General features: G+C 32.1%; 2 protein-coding genes across 3 annotated transcripts; both read left to right on the top strand.

Annotated features, from left to right (window-relative positions):
• Nucleotides 1–5,541: 5,541 nt before the first annotated feature.
• Nucleotides 5,542–11,339, top strand: LOC100264679 (pentatricopeptide repeat-containing protein At4g21300). Of its 2 annotated transcripts, XR_002030966.2 has the most exons (2): nucleotides 5,542–8,414; nucleotides 11,089–11,339. XR_002030966.2 is itself a non-coding variant. In XM_019222445.2 (1 exon), the coding sequence occupies exon 1, from the start codon at nucleotides 5,729–5,731 to the stop codon at nucleotides 8,288–8,290; it is 2,562 nt and encodes an 853-aa protein (XP_019077990.1). In that variant the 5' UTR covers nucleotides 5,542–5,728; the 3' UTR covers nucleotides 8,291–8,565. The 2 variants fall into 2 exon arrangements, 1 of the variants encoding a protein (XP_019077990.1); XM_019222445.2 differs by lacking the exon at nucleotides 11,089–11,339 and having other exon boundaries at nucleotides 5,542–8,565.
• Nucleotides 11,340–14,015: 2,676 nt separating this feature from the next.
• Nucleotides 14,016–14,697, top strand: LOC104880573 (uncharacterized). Its single transcript, XM_010657540.2, has one exon. The coding sequence runs from the start codon at nucleotides 14,036–14,038 to the stop codon at nucleotides 14,693–14,695; it is 660 nt and encodes a 219-aa protein (XP_010655842.2). The 5' UTR covers nucleotides 14,016–14,035; the 3' UTR covers nucleotides 14,696–14,697.
• Nucleotides 14,698–16,783: the final 2,086 nt, after the last annotated feature.

Genomic DNA, 16,783 nt, shown 5'->3' with positions numbered 1-16,783 from the left:
CACATAGTGCTCGTAATGGTTCCTCATATGGAAAATGCCATTAATATACATCTATTTACTATGTAATGGTTAAGTAGTTGTAAAGAAAATAATTTTTTCTTTTATATGATACATACCTTTCCATAGTCTCTTCTAGTTTTTTTTTTATTGGAAGAGGTAAAATATCTACATTTTCATTAGGAATGATATGCACTTCAATTGATGTAGCACATGCATCTTCATTCTTTCCATTCAAGTCCTTAGTGCATAACTTGTCAATTGACAAAGTGTGAACATGATGTTCATTTCCTTTCTTATTGTCCTCATCTTCCAAACTTTTCTCGCATGAGAGAATGTTATTCTTCGTTCCCTCCTCATGCATTCTCAAAGGTTTTTCGCTTGACCTAAGGAAGAGACCTTTCAATGTAATATATTTCTCCTCAAATTCAGTAAAAACTTTTTCACAACTACTCCTACTTGCACCATGAGAAAAATCAATTAGATGTGTCTTTAATTGTTGAAAGGTTTTATCCATCTCCATTAAACTCCCACCATCAACCTAGTGATATATAGGAACTTGATTAATAATATCATAATACAAGGGTTCACTTCTAATATTGATACTCACGATGAATATTGTAAAACTTACTTGTTTAATAACATATTTGTTTGGATTGATTTCAAATTTCTCATCCTCTTCATTTTCCCCTTCCATTGTCATCGCATTTTCATCAATGCAATCCCTTATCTCATTTTGTATCACCCATATTTTGACCTACAATATATTCATCAAAATATAACACATATCAAATCTAAAATCACTAAAAACTTAAACCAATATTAAACGACTTTCGAAACTATAACTTACATTGTCATTTGCATATCCATTCAGTTTTTTCAATCTTTGTTTCATATCCAGTATTTCATCATCTCCCCAAGCAGTAATCCGAGGAGAAGGTCGAGTATATGGCGATAGAAATTTCTCTTCAAACAATATATGTTCGTGGTAGAATAACTGCAATTATATTTTACATAGATATGTAGTTAGTTCACAAATTTTATTATAACAAATTCAAAATTCACTATGATGTAAATTATGTACAAGGACATTACCATTAAAAACAATAAGCAACCAGAACCCCACTTTGTTGTTTCCTCTTAAACTCTTCAATCCCGTGTACAAGATAAGATAACACAAATTCAACCCAATTCATCTTCTTTATTGAATCGATGTCTTCCACAAGATGTAAGAAAGAATGTTTCACAAAAAGCTTCATTGTTGGGCACAATAATGCGCCCAACACAAATAATACAAAATGAACTTTGAAATCGTTTCCACATTCTTTATCCTCCCTAATTTGATTTTCTAACATCACTAATGGCAATTGCCCCTTTTTATCACAATATTTTTTACATAAATCATTCTTATGGCTAATATCTTTGTTCATGTCAATCTTCAACCCTCTTGCCCTCAATCCCATAATAAATTCAACATCAATGGAGGATAATTTGATGCAAGTATTATACACCTCTAACATATAAGTGTTCAAATTGAAACTATTTATCAACCAAAAACATAACCCATGATCAATTTTCCTACATCGAAGTTGCAAGAGACTACCAAATCCTATTTCTTCTATGATTGCTTTTTGCTTTGGTTCTAATTCTTCAATAACTCTAATTAGTTGCTCGAGTGAGCATCAAGTTTGAAGATATAACTAAAAAGATACACAAACATCAAACATATTTACATTAATATAATTTGCAACAAATACATAAGTAATGAAATTTTATATTCATTACAAAAAATTTATCTTTGGACCCACACCATTTTGAAATAAATATTGTTTTGAACTTTCTTTTGGCTTTGTCATGAAATCTTCTTTTTCTACTTTTGAAAGTGAATTTCACTTCTTGCTCAATTTTTTTCTCAACTACATTAATTGGTCACTTACTTTAAATTCTAATTTTAAAATGTAATTATATTAGCCATAACAATATTACTCCTTACATCATCATTTATCTTCACTCATTTATCCTTCTTTTTTATCATGACCAACGTTACTACAAAACAATTTCAAACAAATATAACTATAAAAACCACAAAAAAATAAATAAAAAAACATATTCTTTTAAATATTTCTATTTTCCCTTACTAGTAATGTATTCAAGCTCCGATAAGTCTCTTTGGATTTCTAACAATTTCAACACCATCGCGTTCGCTCCTAAAAATTAAATCAAAGCATTTAAGTCAATTTTTATAATATGATTTCAGATATAATAAATCAAACATACTTTCACCACCACATTATCTCAACATAAGTTTTTTTTTCACATTTCAATAAATTTTATATTCATATCTTACTACAATCAATCAAATACCAAATAAAATACAAATATCATTACCACTACAAAATCCTCCATAAATATCTCTACATTTTAAATGGTGACAAAATTAACATATAATTTTTTTTCAATGTTCAATTATGGATCTAACGACATTATTTTTCATTAATATGATCAATCCATAAATTTAATAAAAAAAACATGAAATATAAGGGATACAATATTGTAAAACACATTATCAATTCTCCTATTTTTTTCTTAATATAGAACTCGACAAATAATTACGACACAACCGCTTTTTTATTAACAAAAAATTGTGTCCTTTTCAGCTGTCTTTATCTTAGTACTACACGTCGTCTTCTCCTTCTTCCAACTATATCTTCAATTTGGGTCTTCAAACCACAAAATTTAGAACCCAAAAACACCCCTTACACCTCTTAAACAAAATATAAAATATGAAGAAAATACAAGGGTTATGGAGAGGAGAGGCTGAGTAGGAATCTCACACTCTTTACTTCAAAACCCGAAAAAAAAACCCTAAATATGAAAATTAAATATGGACATAAACAAATGAGGATAAGGAGAAAAGAGAGAACTCGGAAAGATGCCACCCGAAACAGCTAGAATATCTCACTCGAAAACACCCAACAACATGAAAACATCCAACAAAACACGAAGACAACTGAAAACACCCAAAAATAACAGCCAATGGAGATGAGTGGAAAACACAAGTACCTAGAGAAGAGCCGAGTATGGAGAAGAGAGGAAAATATGGGGAAACTTGGCAAAAGGGGGAGAAAACAACTACCCGACTCGGCTATAAAGGATAAGTGGAGAAGATAGCAAATTAGGGGGGGAGAGGAAAATGGAGAGAGAACAAGAGAGGGAGAAACTACTCGGTCCGGCTATGGATGATGACTGGAGAAGAAAACAAATTAGGCGGGGGGAAAACTGGAAATGGGTGAGAGAATAGGATGGGGAACAACTACACGATCAGCTATGAAGAATGAGTGGAAATGAGAGCACGAGATAAGGGTGAGAGAAGCTACACAACCGGCTATGGAGGAGAAGAGAGCAAATTAGGGGGGGAGGTACCTAGTTTCAACTGGTTTTTTTTTTCCTTTTCATTTGGATGGTTGAGATTTAACTTGTTTCATCCAACGACTATAAAAAAAAAAAAAAAAAAACCGAGGCATGCTACATCCGGAGGCATTGTAGAATTCTCTTAATAATAATAATAATAATAATAATAGTAAAAATAATAATGATGATGGAAAATGAGTATGAGGGGAAAGTGGGAATGAGAGAAAAGAGAAGGGGGTCGCCGACCGGTAGTGGCTCATCGATGACCCTACCAACGACAGTGATGGTTGACAGGTTTTTGGGAAACAAAACAAAACAAAATAAAATAAATAAAACATAAAATAGGAAGAAGAAAATGAGAGAAAATGGGGATGGAGGGATGTCTAAAAAGGCGTCGGCGGGAATGGGTGTAGGGATGGAGAACTGTAGGGAGAAGAAAAAAATGCAAGAGAAAATAGGGCGGGCCTTATGCAGGTGTTCGTAGTGGAGTGGAGTGTGTGTTGTGGGGGAGGAAGAAGATGAAGAAAAAAAATGGGAAAGGAAAAAAATGGGTCTCGGCCTATGTGGGAGTTGGGGGAAGAAGAAAAAAGAAAAAAATGGGGAGAAGAGATGGGCTGCCGGCTAGGAATGGGAGGAGAGAAAGAATGGAAAGGGAAAGAAATGGGAGTTGATCCTCCCTTAAAAAAATGGGAAGAAGAAAAAAAATTGAAAAGAAAAAAAAAAGATAAATGAGAAGAGAGAGAAAGAGGGAAGAGAGGGTATGCGTGTGGCCGACCAGTGTAGTCTTGGGGGAAGGAAAAAAATCAAGAAGAATGGGGAAGAAGAAATGAGGAAAAGAAATAAGAAAAGAAAAAAAAATTCAAAAAAAAATGAAGAGATGAGATGGGGGGGTGGCATTGGGAATGAGGGAAGGTAAGGGGTAGGTGAGGGTAGGTGGAGGAGAGAGGAGAGAGAAAAAAAAAAAAACATAATAATAATAATAATAAAACATTATACAATTTTTTTTTTATTTAAAAAAACTAAGAATTAAATGGTGAGTGAGTAAAAAATATCACATATAATCAAGATTTAAAATTTAAGGACAAAATTTGGCTCAAAATCAATGTAAAAATAAAATTTGGACAAATTTTGGAGTCTACAACTTATTATTATTATTTTTTACTTTTTATTTTATTTCTAAGAAAAGTGAAAACTACTATTAGAGTATGTTTGAAAGTTGTTTTCAAAAATAGTTTTATGTTTCACATTATCATCAATTAAAAAAACAAAAAATAACTTTCTGTTATAAAAAATTATAAATTAGGGTGTTTCTTGAGAACAATTTTACTTGTTGTTAGTTTTTAAAGGGTTATTTTAATAAATAATTAGACAAATATAAAGAATATTTGAAAATAAAATATTACATATAAATATTATGTTTTTAAAAATATTTAAAAAATACAAACTAGATTAAGAATATTTTAAGTCCTTAAACAAAATTTTGTTCCATAAAACATTATATAATAATTTTCAAATTCATTTTTCAAAAGCTATTTTTTAAAACTATTTTCAAAAATACTTTTCAAATAAAGCTTTAAAGCTTCATTTTCTTAAGCTTAGAGCTTGTTTGGTTAGGTGATTTAAAAACAATTTTGTATTTTAAAAAATATAAACTATTTTTAAAAATTTCTAATATTGTTTCACCGTTATTCTTTGGAAACAATTTTTAAAAATAAAGTGAAATAAAGAATAATTTTTAGAGAACAAATATGAGTTGTTTTCATCCGTTTTTAAAAAACAAAAGGAAAACATGAGTATGTTTGACCATATTTTATAAAACTCATTTTTAAAAATTATTTTTAAATTAAAGGATATATTTTTTTTTTATAAAAAAAATAAGTTTAAGAAAACATGACCAAATAGACTTTTATTCTCCATTTCACATTGTTTTTGAAAATTGTTTTCAAGTAATAACTATCAAATAGTAGTATAAATTTTAAAAAATAGTTTTTTATCTTTAAAAATAAAAATAAAATTATTTTTAAATCTCACCGCTACATAAACTCTATTTTTAAAAATAGAGAACAATAAGTATATGGAAGCTTCAGCTATTTTTTTCTTTTCCATTTGTCCCCTAAAAATGCAAAGGGAGAAAGAGGGAGGAGGCAAGGGCTGGGCCTCGAGCTTAAATCACAGGGCAGGCCTAGTCCACGCCTTGGTCCAAATGACTTGATAACCTTCCCCGAGTGCAGTATAAAGGTTGTTTCCTTCCATTTTGAACAGACTGCCAAAAAACTTTTTTTTAAATTTCTCCCAACAAAGATGCTGTGTTTCACTCAAAATGCACCACAAAAATCTATCTTCAATCTATAAATGTTTCTTACCAAGTACCACATTTAAGCTCAAGTCCTTTCACACAAATTCCGTAAACATTGGAAAGCCACTTCAGTTCTCCATACACAATGATGACTCTTTGGCACCCCAACTTGTATCAATCTTGCAAACCTGTACCGACCCTTCTGGTCTCTCACAAGGTCGCCAGGCCCATGCCCAGATGCTTGTCAACGGAATTGGCTACAATGGGATTCTCGGTACCAAGCTTTTGGGGATGTATGTGCTTTGTGGTGCCTTCTTAGATGCTAAGAACATATTTTATCAGCTTCGACTTTGGTGTTCTGAGCCTTGGAATTGGATGATTAGGGGTTTTACTATGATGGGTCAGTTTGATTTTGCCTTGTTGTTTTACTTTAAGATGTTGGGCTGTGGCACTTTGCCTGATAAATATACTTTTCCTTATGTGATTAAGGCTTGTGGTGGCTTGAATAGCGTGGCCTTGGGAAGGGTAGTTCATGATAAGATTCAGTTTATGGGTTTTGAGTTGGATGTGTTTGTGGGTAGTTCTTTGATAAAGTTTTATTCGGAGAATGGTTGCATTCATGATGCCCGTTATTTGTTTGATAGAATGCCGAGCAAAGACGGTGTTTTGTGGAATGTGATGCTTAATGGTTACGTGAAAAATGGGGACTGGGATAATGCTACAGGGGTGTTTATGGAAATGAGGAGAACTGAAACTAATCCTAATTCTGTAACATTTGCTTGTGTTCTGTCTGTCTGCGCTTCTGAGATAATGATTAATTTTGGTTCACAGCTTCATGGGCTTGTTGTCAGTTCTGGGTTGGAGATGGATTCTCCAGTAGCAAACACATTGTTAGCCATGTATGCAAAATGTGGGCACTTGTTTGACGCACGTAGGTTGTTTGATATGATGCCTAAAACTGATTTGGTGACTTGGAATGGGATGATTTCTGGGTATGTCCAGAATGGGTTTATGGATGAGGCTTCATGTTTGTTTCATGAGATGATTTCTGCTCGTATGAAACCAGACTCTATCACATTCTCAAGTTTCCTTCCATTGCTTTCTGAAGGGGCAACTCTCAGACAAGGTAAGGAAATTCATTGCTATATTATCAGGAATGGTGTGTCCTTGGATGTGTTTTTGAAGAGTGCACTTATTGATATATACTTTAAGTGCAGGGATGTGGAGATGGCACGCAAGATTTTCGACCAAAGAACCCCTGTAGATATTGTGGTGTGCACAGCTATGATTTCAGGTTATGTACTAAATGGGATGAATAACAATGCCTTGGAAATTTTCCGGTGGTTGCTTCAAGAGAGAATGAGAGCCAATTCAGTAACACTGGCAAGTGTCTTACCTGCTTGTGCTGGTCTGGCTGCCTTGACATTGGGGAAGGAATTGCATGGTCACATACTCAAGAATGGACATGGAGGAAGCTGCTATGTAGGAAGTGCAATAATGGACATGTATGCAAAATGTGGAAGATTGGACTTAGCTCATCAAACTTTTATTGGAATATCTGATAAAGATGCTGTCTGTTGGAATTCAATGATCACAAGCTGTTCCCAGAATGGCAAACCTGAAGAAGCTATTGATCTTTTCCGTCAAATGGGGATGGCAGGAACCAAGTATGACTGTGTGAGCATATCAGCTGCTCTTTCAGCTTGTGCAAATTTACCAGCACTCCATTATGGAAAGGAGATCCATGCTTTTATGATGAGAGGTGCGTTCAGATCTGACCTTTTTGCTGAGAGTGCATTAATAGACATGTATTCTAAATGCGGGAACTTGGACCTTGCTTGCCGTGTTTTTGACACGATGGAAGAGAAGAATGAAGTTTCATGGAATAGCATTATAGCTGCTTATGGGAACCATGGTCGCCTCAAGGACTCTCTTAATCTGTTCCATGGAATGTTGGGAGATGGAATTCAGCCTGACCATGTCACATTTCTTGCCATTATATCTGCTTGTGGCCATGCGGGGCAAGTTGATGAAGGAATTCACTACTTTCGTTGCATGACTGAAGAATTGGGTATAATGGCTAGGATGGAGCATTACGCATGCATGGTTGATTTATTTGGACGTGCTGGCCGTTTGAATGAAGCCTTCGGAATGATAAATAGCATGCCATTCAGTCCAGATGCTGGTGTATGGGGGACTTTACTTGGAGCTTGTAGACTTCATGGAAATGTTGAGCTTGCAGAAGTGGCATCAAGAAATCTATTTGATTTGGATCCACAAAATTCCGGATATTATGTATTACTATCAAATGTACATGCAAATGCTGGGCAATGGGAGAGTGTTCTTAAGATACGGAGCTTGATGAAGGAAAGAGGAGTGCAGAAGGTACCTGGTTGCAGCTGGATAGATGTCAATAACACCACCCATATGTTTGTTGCTGCAGACAGAAGTCACCCACAGTCTTCTCAGATCTATCTTTTACTGAAGAATCTTTTCTTGGAGCTGAGAAAAGAGGGTTATGTTCCTCAACTCTACCTTCCAATGCACCCACAAACCATGGGGTTACAGTCATCAGAAAAAGGTTGATCATTGCTTTTGATGGTGGCAGCAACTGAAAAGGGCAACTACTGTTGCTAGTGAAGAACAGTAAGCAGTTGAGCTGCAGCTTTTGAAGTTGTTTATCTGCTGGCCTCCTTGGTTTTTTCAGTTGGTGAGTCACATCTTAGATTTTTTTCTAGCTTAAAGAAAATCTCCAAGCTTAACCTATGACAAGTTTTCATCTATTTTCTAATGTAGCAATGGAAGAATATCATATTACCATTCATCAAAAATAAATTTCCAAGTATCTTGAAGATGCAGAATTGAATCCTCTTCGTTATCTTGCTAACTGAAGTAACAACAGATTTAGTCATCTAATTCCTTATGATGCTGTAGTGCAATAAGTTTTCGCTGATACTGTATTGAACAGACTTTTATGATAATTGCACAAACATGAATAAGTTATTCATAACCTCATCAAATATGTTCCCTTTTATTTTTTTGTGTGTGTGTTTCCTAGACCATCTTATGTCGTATTTTTTAGATCATAGTCATATTTTTTCTATTATTGAGGTCTTCATTATTTAAGATCATTGGCTAAATGACTTTGTTGAATGGTTTTAAAGCTGTGTTTATAATTTGGTCTTCCTAGGAGGCAGAAGCATTGTGTAGATTTTAAGATTCTGTTTGGATTGCAAAAAGTACAAGGGAAAGGAAGAACAGTAGGTAGGCATTTGAAATTTCTTTTTTGATTTACTGTCAAAAATATGAAGGGAAATTAAATATAATGAAAATTAGTTAGAAATTTATGTATTTTCAATTTTTTTTCTTTTAATAAAAATAAAAGAAGAAAAATAAATTTGGAGAAGTAGGTGGAGAAAACCTTAAGAGCCTATTTGGTGGAGTTTTTAAAAACTGTTTTCTGTTTTTAAAAACAGAAAACAGTTTTTAAAAATTCATAACACTGTTTGATTATTGTTTTTTATTTCTAATTTTTAAAAACAAAGTGAAATATAGAACAGGTAAAAATTGTTTTTACCTATTTTTAAAAACAATAGAAAAACACACACTATTATTTCTCTTCTACATAATCATTATTTAAATTTTTTTTTTTGCTAGGCAAATTAACTCCAAATTAAACTAGACTTAATGCATTGAATTTGTTAATAAGTCTATTAGAGTCCGCTAGGCCATGCTTTTTGAAACTTGTTTTTAAAAACTGTTTTTTATTCCTTAACTTAAAAACAGTTTTTAAAAACAAATTTAAGAAAACATGGCCAAACTGACCTTTAATAATTTAAAATCTATTTTTTGTTTTCTTTGACTTTTCCTTTCCTCTCATTTTTCCCTCTACTTTCTTCCTTTGTACTTCTTCTCAAACTTTCCAATTTCCAAATTGTTGTGGCTACAGGAAATATGAAAATGTGAAACGTTGTTTATATAGGATAACAGTTCATGATCTGAAAAACAATAGCTCAACATATAGACTGAAATGATCCAAATGACACCTTATTTTTCCTTTTCACATTTTTGACTTTGAAATTCAATGTGACATGGTCAATGACCATGTCACAAGGTATACACCATCAGAGGAACAAAAAGATAAGTACTTTATATGATTAGGTTAAACCAAACAATATACCCATACAGAGTGACATTGTTGCTTCCAATTTAACGTCTGCTTGTGGCCTAAGGCCAGAGAAACTGTTGCTCTCGGTTGTTGTTTGACTGGACCTGGGACATTTAGGTTGTTCTCCTGCTGCCTTTGTTAGTCTCTACCACGGCTATTGGGATTGCTTTAGCGTTTAAATAGTCCATCTGATCTTAGCCCACTCTGCAATTATGTGATGCTTCAACTGCTATAGGCTCTTCTCCATGGTTGTTTACACATCATGCTAGCTTTCTAGGTACCCCATTCTCCTTGTTGATTCTCTGTTCTGGTGCTTGTCTATGACTGGTAAAGCCCCTCTCTTGTACACTGTTCACCTCTACTTTCTCAGTCTCAAATTTTGATATAAATGGTCACCTCTAGCTCTTTCTTTGGACTTCATTTTGTAATACTTGGCTAGGACCTGTAGCCATATTTCTTTGCCAAACATTCGTTATTGATAGAGAGAAGTGGCGGCTTTAAAAGTTTATCAGAGGCGCAAAGGAGTGGACTCCAAGGACCAAGCTTTAATTTGGCACTCTCTGGATGATAATGAGCTTAGTTGGGATCTTATATAAGTCAATATGGGTTCAACCTAGGAAGTACTTTCAGAAATCAAGTTATGGGCTTAGTCAATAATTATAAGTTACCATTTTCAGTCATTATTATTATTATTTTCCAACAATCTTTAATGTGGTCAGTAATCAGTCCAAGTTTATCATTTTTAAGTTGCATTTACTGGGTCTAGTTCCAAGGAGTTATAAGTTCCTAGAAAAGTCTTATTTAGTAATTGATTAGTCTTTTGGAAGGAATGAATGAATTTTCAGCAGTCAGTCTTTCCTTTGTGAGATGCAAAGAGTACTTGGGTGTGAAGCCTAAGGTTTTTAAGAGTGATTCCTAAGGTCCTTTCAATCATACTCTCCTTGCATTTTATTTTCTGTACTGCATCAGTTATACTGCCAAAAGTTTCTCTAAATTTGTCTTCTGCTCACAATGTTCTACATTTCATGCATCTAGTTTACCGTGGAATTGGGACAAACATAGACCTCTGCCCAGCTTTAAACAAGGATTAACTGCATCTTCTGATGGTCCTTGACTTGAGCTTCCGTTGTCTTTACCTTTCTATTATTATGTTTGGTTTATCATATAATAACGGAGGTCATATTTCCAACTTGAGATTTTGATACTTGACCTGCAGTGCTGCCCTTCCCTTTGTGTTTGCGAGCTCCTATCTCTTTATGACATTCAAGGTTCCAGAGCAGTTGGTCATTGAGCTTATTGGAGTTTCTTCTACCTTTGATCCAGTTCATCCTGACTAGGGCATCAGCTTTCTTCATGGGCTTGCACTCACACCTGCGCACATGCATGCATGCACACGCGCGAGCACACACATCGACAATATCTCCTTTATTACTTTGAAATCTGGCCATTGAATTAGCTAAACTTGCCGTTTCTTCCTCCATTTTTTAACTTGTATTTTCACATTTAAGTATTATAAATGTTTTATTTAATAAAATTTAAAATATTAATATTATTTATATAAAAGATGAAAAAAATTAATACTATTGATTTTTAATGATATATATAATTTTTTATAATTATTTTTAATTTCAATAAAATACAAACTATATATTTGTCACTGTTCAACCACGACCACCGATCCAATTGTCGAACCATGGACCAATAACCTTTTCAAAAAGCCAAAAAAATTCACGTCCAAACTTCTCTGCTTATTTTGTTTGGCTTCCTTGATTTCTGATATATATATATATATATATATATATATATATATATATAGGCGATATTCCCCAATTTCCTCTAATTTTTACATGCATGCCAACAAAAAGCATATCCACCAAGGCATAAATATCAATGGAGAAGAGAGTAGATACAAAGATGAGGCATAAATTTCAATGGAGAAGAGAGTAGATACAAAGATCATGACAATATCTAATATTTTTTATTTTGAAATGTACAAACAAATTTCATGAATTCCTACAAAATTAGCAAAAATCTATAAGAATAAAAATTTTGTATTAAAAATTAATTGATTGTGAGGTACAATCTCATTCTTAATATTGTTTATAAAAAATATATCTTCCCTCTAATTTTTTAGCTTTGATTACAATCCGAATGCAGATTTGAAAGTCAATTAAAGACCTAAAGTGACTCATTCCTAAATTACTTTGTCAAAAGGTGAAGAGCTCACGTGTAATTGTTTTACAATTTTTGAGACTTGTAGGAACATTTTATGAAACATTTTCTTCTTTATAAACTCTCTCACCCTTTATAGGTGAAATTAAGGAATTAAATTTGTAATCTTTTAAAAGTTAGTTACCTGATTTAAAGAATTTAGTTCCTTAATTTTAACAACTTGTCTCATTCATTAAAACTATGTTTGGTTTTTAGAATATTTGAGAAAAAATGTGAATGAAAGAAAATAAAGAGAAAAAATAAAAGAAAAGAAAGAGCAAAGGAAAATAAAAAATAAATTCAAAATCAATAAATTATTTTTATACATTTTTTCAAATTCATTTTACTTATTTTCCTCTATAATATAAGGATAAAATAATTTTAAAATGTATAGAAATTTAACTAATTTTAATTATATTTTATTTTCTTTTATATTTTCCACAGTGAAACTAAACATAAAAAATTCACTTTTTTTAGCATTTTTTTTTTCTTTCCTTTGTACTTTTTAAGAACCAAACATAACCTAAAAAAATTTGTCAATAAAAGAATACTTATTTTTTTAATTCTCTTTTGACTTCAATGAGAAGATTTATTTCCTTAAATTTGTCAACAAAAGATATTTATTTTTAATTTTCTTTTGATGACTTTAATTGAAAGATATGATTTTATTTCTAAGACTAAATTTTGTAACTTTCTCAATTTGCTAAGTGTCGCATTTTGAATACATGTCACATGTAATTGGAAGTCATAATTTTGAAGATCAATTTAGTGATAAGTTAATTCATTTTATGATAATATAGAAGAGGGGAATTTACTTGTCATTGTAATCGTTATTAGCCGTGCAATTACCTAGGTAATCCCACGCAAGAAAATCCCTTGCTAAAATATGGGATGTGGATAATATTTTATTATTTGAATATTATTTTCATAAGTATTTGCTAAAAAATAAATAAAAGACAAGACTAGTTTTCCTTGTTTTTTTTGTACGAATATACTAAATATATTGAATAATTCATTAATTAAAATATAACACAAATATCCTTCATACTAAACAAATTATATTATATTATGAATATCAGGATAAAAAAATAATATAAATTTCCTTAATTTCATAAAAAAACTTTAAATCATATATATATATATATTTATGTAAGTGTTGAAAAAGTTTTTTGATAACTTTGTATATATCCCAATTGATAAATAAATAAATAAGCAAATAAATAAGCAAATAAAATAAAAACTAAATCCATTGGCCCAAATCATCCCATTCACAAAAGGAGAAATAGTGTGCCTAAGAACCATATGGAATATAGAGGAGTATTGAATTTCCATACTCTTATATAATTACAAAATAATAACCCTCTAAAAAATAATTCAAGTTTTATAAGTCTGAATTACTATTTTATGATTTTATTTATTTATTTTTTAAGTGTATGAAAACACATTTTTTCTTCTCAATTTTTTTTTGCCATGTCACTATAGTGATAGGATCCACATCATTGCAGTGATCAGACCCATGCAACAACTGATTCCTATTTTACCTTGCCAACGCTTACAAAATAAATAAAAAGATGAAGTCATTTAAATTTAAAAATAATTAACCAATTTTTTAACTATTATAAAAATTAATTTCGTAAAATTCTATTTTCAATAAAATGAGAGAATATAATAAATTATGAGATAATAAAATATAAATAGATTATTATATATACCATATCAACAAATAAGATTAATTATTAATTAATAGTTAAAATAATTAGAGTTATTTACTTTTAGAAAAACAACCACAGTTAAAAGTGGAGAACTACTTGTGGAATTGTAAATCATTGTTTCCCATTTCATCTCTACTTACTAAGCTATGGCCATGACCACTCCTATATATGTAATGTACCACATATCATAGCTCCTTAATTTTCAAGATGCCTAACTACAAGCACCAGGAACATCTTGTGATGGATGATATACAGAGGGTGGAGAGTTGGGACTTCATCCCAATCAGATTGCTGAGATACGAGACAGCTCAATACTACTTTCCATTAACGCCTGGTGATACTATGGGCATGATTATTAAAGAAGATCATATATTTATAATGGAGCAAATATTCAAGATAAGGCACGACGGGCTAATATCATATCCTGCCGCTGATTCATTCTTTTCTCCCGTTCTCAGAAACTATGGAGTCTCACCCGACGACCAGGTACGTATCATACGACAAGTCTCCGCCTTGGCTCGCTCCATGAAACCGCCTATTGTGAGATCAATTTCTGTGTTCATCATGGATGTGATTGTAGTTGACATTAGTGAAAGCCGAGAGCTCTGGGAAATTTTGGATTTATATGGGGAGGAAGACCATGGGGATATTGATATGGAGATGGAAGAGGATCAAATGATCAAGACCGTGCCGGCGACTAAATCATCCATTGATAAGTTGGAGAGGGTTGGACTTGATCTTTCACAAGACTGTTCCATTTGTTTGGAAAGCCTGCCAATCGGTTTGCAAGTTGTCCGGATGCCTTGCTCTCATGTTTTTCATGGTGATTGCATTGTTAAATGGTTAGAGAGGAGTTGCCACTGTCCTGTGTGTCGCTTCCAGATGCCATGTGTTGATTGATTTATATTGAAGATACTTTATGTTCCATAACTTTTAGTTTTAGTTTTCTTTTTTCTTTTAATTATTTGAATTCAATGTTTGTAACAAAAAACCAAACAATATGAATTGTTTGATTTCAATAATTTAATTAATTTTTTGGTCACAATACGCTAGTCAAATAAATATATATACGTGGATAAAGATAAAATTTGGTTTTTTATTTGATTTAATTTTGTTCAACAATCAAGGTAAGTTAGGGGGATTTGATTTTTTTTTTTAATTTTTTTTTAAAGTACCTTTGACCATTCAAAATAACTCCTTTTTGGCATCGGTTTTTTTTTTTACAATTTCTTGCTACCATCAATAAGTAATCCTCTCATCTATTTTAAGGAACCAAAAAACTATCCCATTGAAGTTGATCAAATGTAAATATATTGAAAATTTTTATTACATTCTCCAATAAGTAACTGGGAGTTAATATGATCTTTGAAGAAGAATGAGAAGGATATGAGAAACTTGTTTTGATTTCTTCTTTCACAATATGATTGATGTTCCTATAGTTTTTATTTATCAATCATAAGTAATGTACTATATTTATCATTTTCTTGATGTATCTAACTTAGGCGTGACGAAGTTTGATGCGATCGCCAATATGATTTGAACCCAATATCGTTTTCGTGGTTTTGGGTTGAGTAAAATTGTATTTGAGTTAAGTATAATTATACTTGGGTCAAATTTATATTGACTTGCATAATTTGTTTAATAAATAGGTTATTTATTTATTTATTTTAATCAAATTACATAAGACAAATTTGCCCTGAATTGACATATTTAATAATCATGCTGATTAACCTAACTATAACTTTAATCTACTTAACCTAAATTTGGCTCATTTCAAATTCAATTTTAATAAATAAGCTAATTAGATTATAAATATGTCAAGTATGGAGGTTAATCATATAGATTTATACAAGACGTAACTTGACTTAATTATTAAATATATCATCTATTTAATAATTAAATCGTATCTAAGTTTATATTTTTTACCTAATTATTATTGTGTCATGTTAAGGTTGAACTTTTAATGAATGTCTAAGCTTTAACACCATACAAATGTAACCCACCAAAACGAATTACCACTATAATATATATATAAGTTGTTATTTATAGGGTTACAATTTGGGTGGGTTAATGACAAACCCGATGTGGACCCCGCATTTCGGCTCATGCGTTTCCCACTCGATGGCGAGCTCGATTTTAATTTGAAAAATTATGATTTTTATTTATTAAGAAAATGACTTGGAGTCGCCACTTATTTTTGTTTTATTTTTAAAGGGTAAACAAAATAAGAAAGAAAAACCCTAAGTGTGACTCCTTGTTTTGGAACAGGTGGTCTGTGAAAAACCGGATCGGGTTCGGGGGTCAGGTTACTCATCGGGAAGGTACGGTAAAGACCGTAGCACCCCTCTAAGCCCCTAAAAACGGGTCTCTACTAATAAAATGAAGCAATCATGGCAATCGATGAATAAATCAATGAATACCTAGAATGACCATGCTCATGTGAAAATCAAAATACTCAATAAGAACGATCGAAGTAGGAGCGGAGCATACCTTGACATCAAATGATCAGTGCGCTATCAAGAAAGGGGGTTAGCACACAATTAAGAAATAATATCATGCATGTCATAGAGCAGAATAACTCAATCATGTACGACCATCAAATCAACTAATTAATCAATCAATCATAAAAACGTGTATGTGGGGCCCCCACCAAAGCCCGATTTATATTGCCTGAATTAATCCCATAAATTCCATTATTCGGAATTGTGGAAAATTCGTGCTTGCTTATTAAAGTCTAGAGGAGCAGAAGATTGTTTGAAAGCCAAAGTAGAATTAAAACTATTCGGGAGAAAATTAGATTTTTGAAATTTAATTGAAAAAATTGGAATCTCGAATATTACTAGAAAATTGGAGTTTTAGAGTTTATTTGGAGATTAGACTTTTAGAGGTTGAACGTGAGAATGTGAATTTTTAGAAAACTGAATTTGAAAGAGGTTGGAATTTTGAAAACGATTTGAGGGTTCAGAATTTTAAAGAAATATTAAGCTG

The sequence above is a fragment of the Vitis vinifera genome, chromosome 10 (genome assembly GCF_030704535.1).
Source record: "Vitis vinifera cultivar Pinot Noir 40024 chromosome 10, ASM3070453v1".
Classification (NCBI taxonomy): domain Eukaryota; kingdom Viridiplantae; phylum Streptophyta; class Magnoliopsida; order Vitales; family Vitaceae; genus Vitis; species Vitis vinifera.
The sequence above is the reverse complement of the archived record's forward strand: the minus strand, read 5'-3'. Positions and strand labels throughout refer to the sequence as shown.

Excerpts from the sequence above, each read along its gene's own strand:
- LOC100264679 (XM_019222445.2), top strand. The coding sequence starts at position 5,729 with ATGCACCACAAAAATCTATCTTCAATCTATAAATGTTTCTTACCAAGT.
- LOC104880573 (XM_010657540.2), top strand. The coding sequence starts at position 14,036 with ATGGATGATATACAGAGGGTGGAGAGTTGGGACTTCATCCCAATCAGA.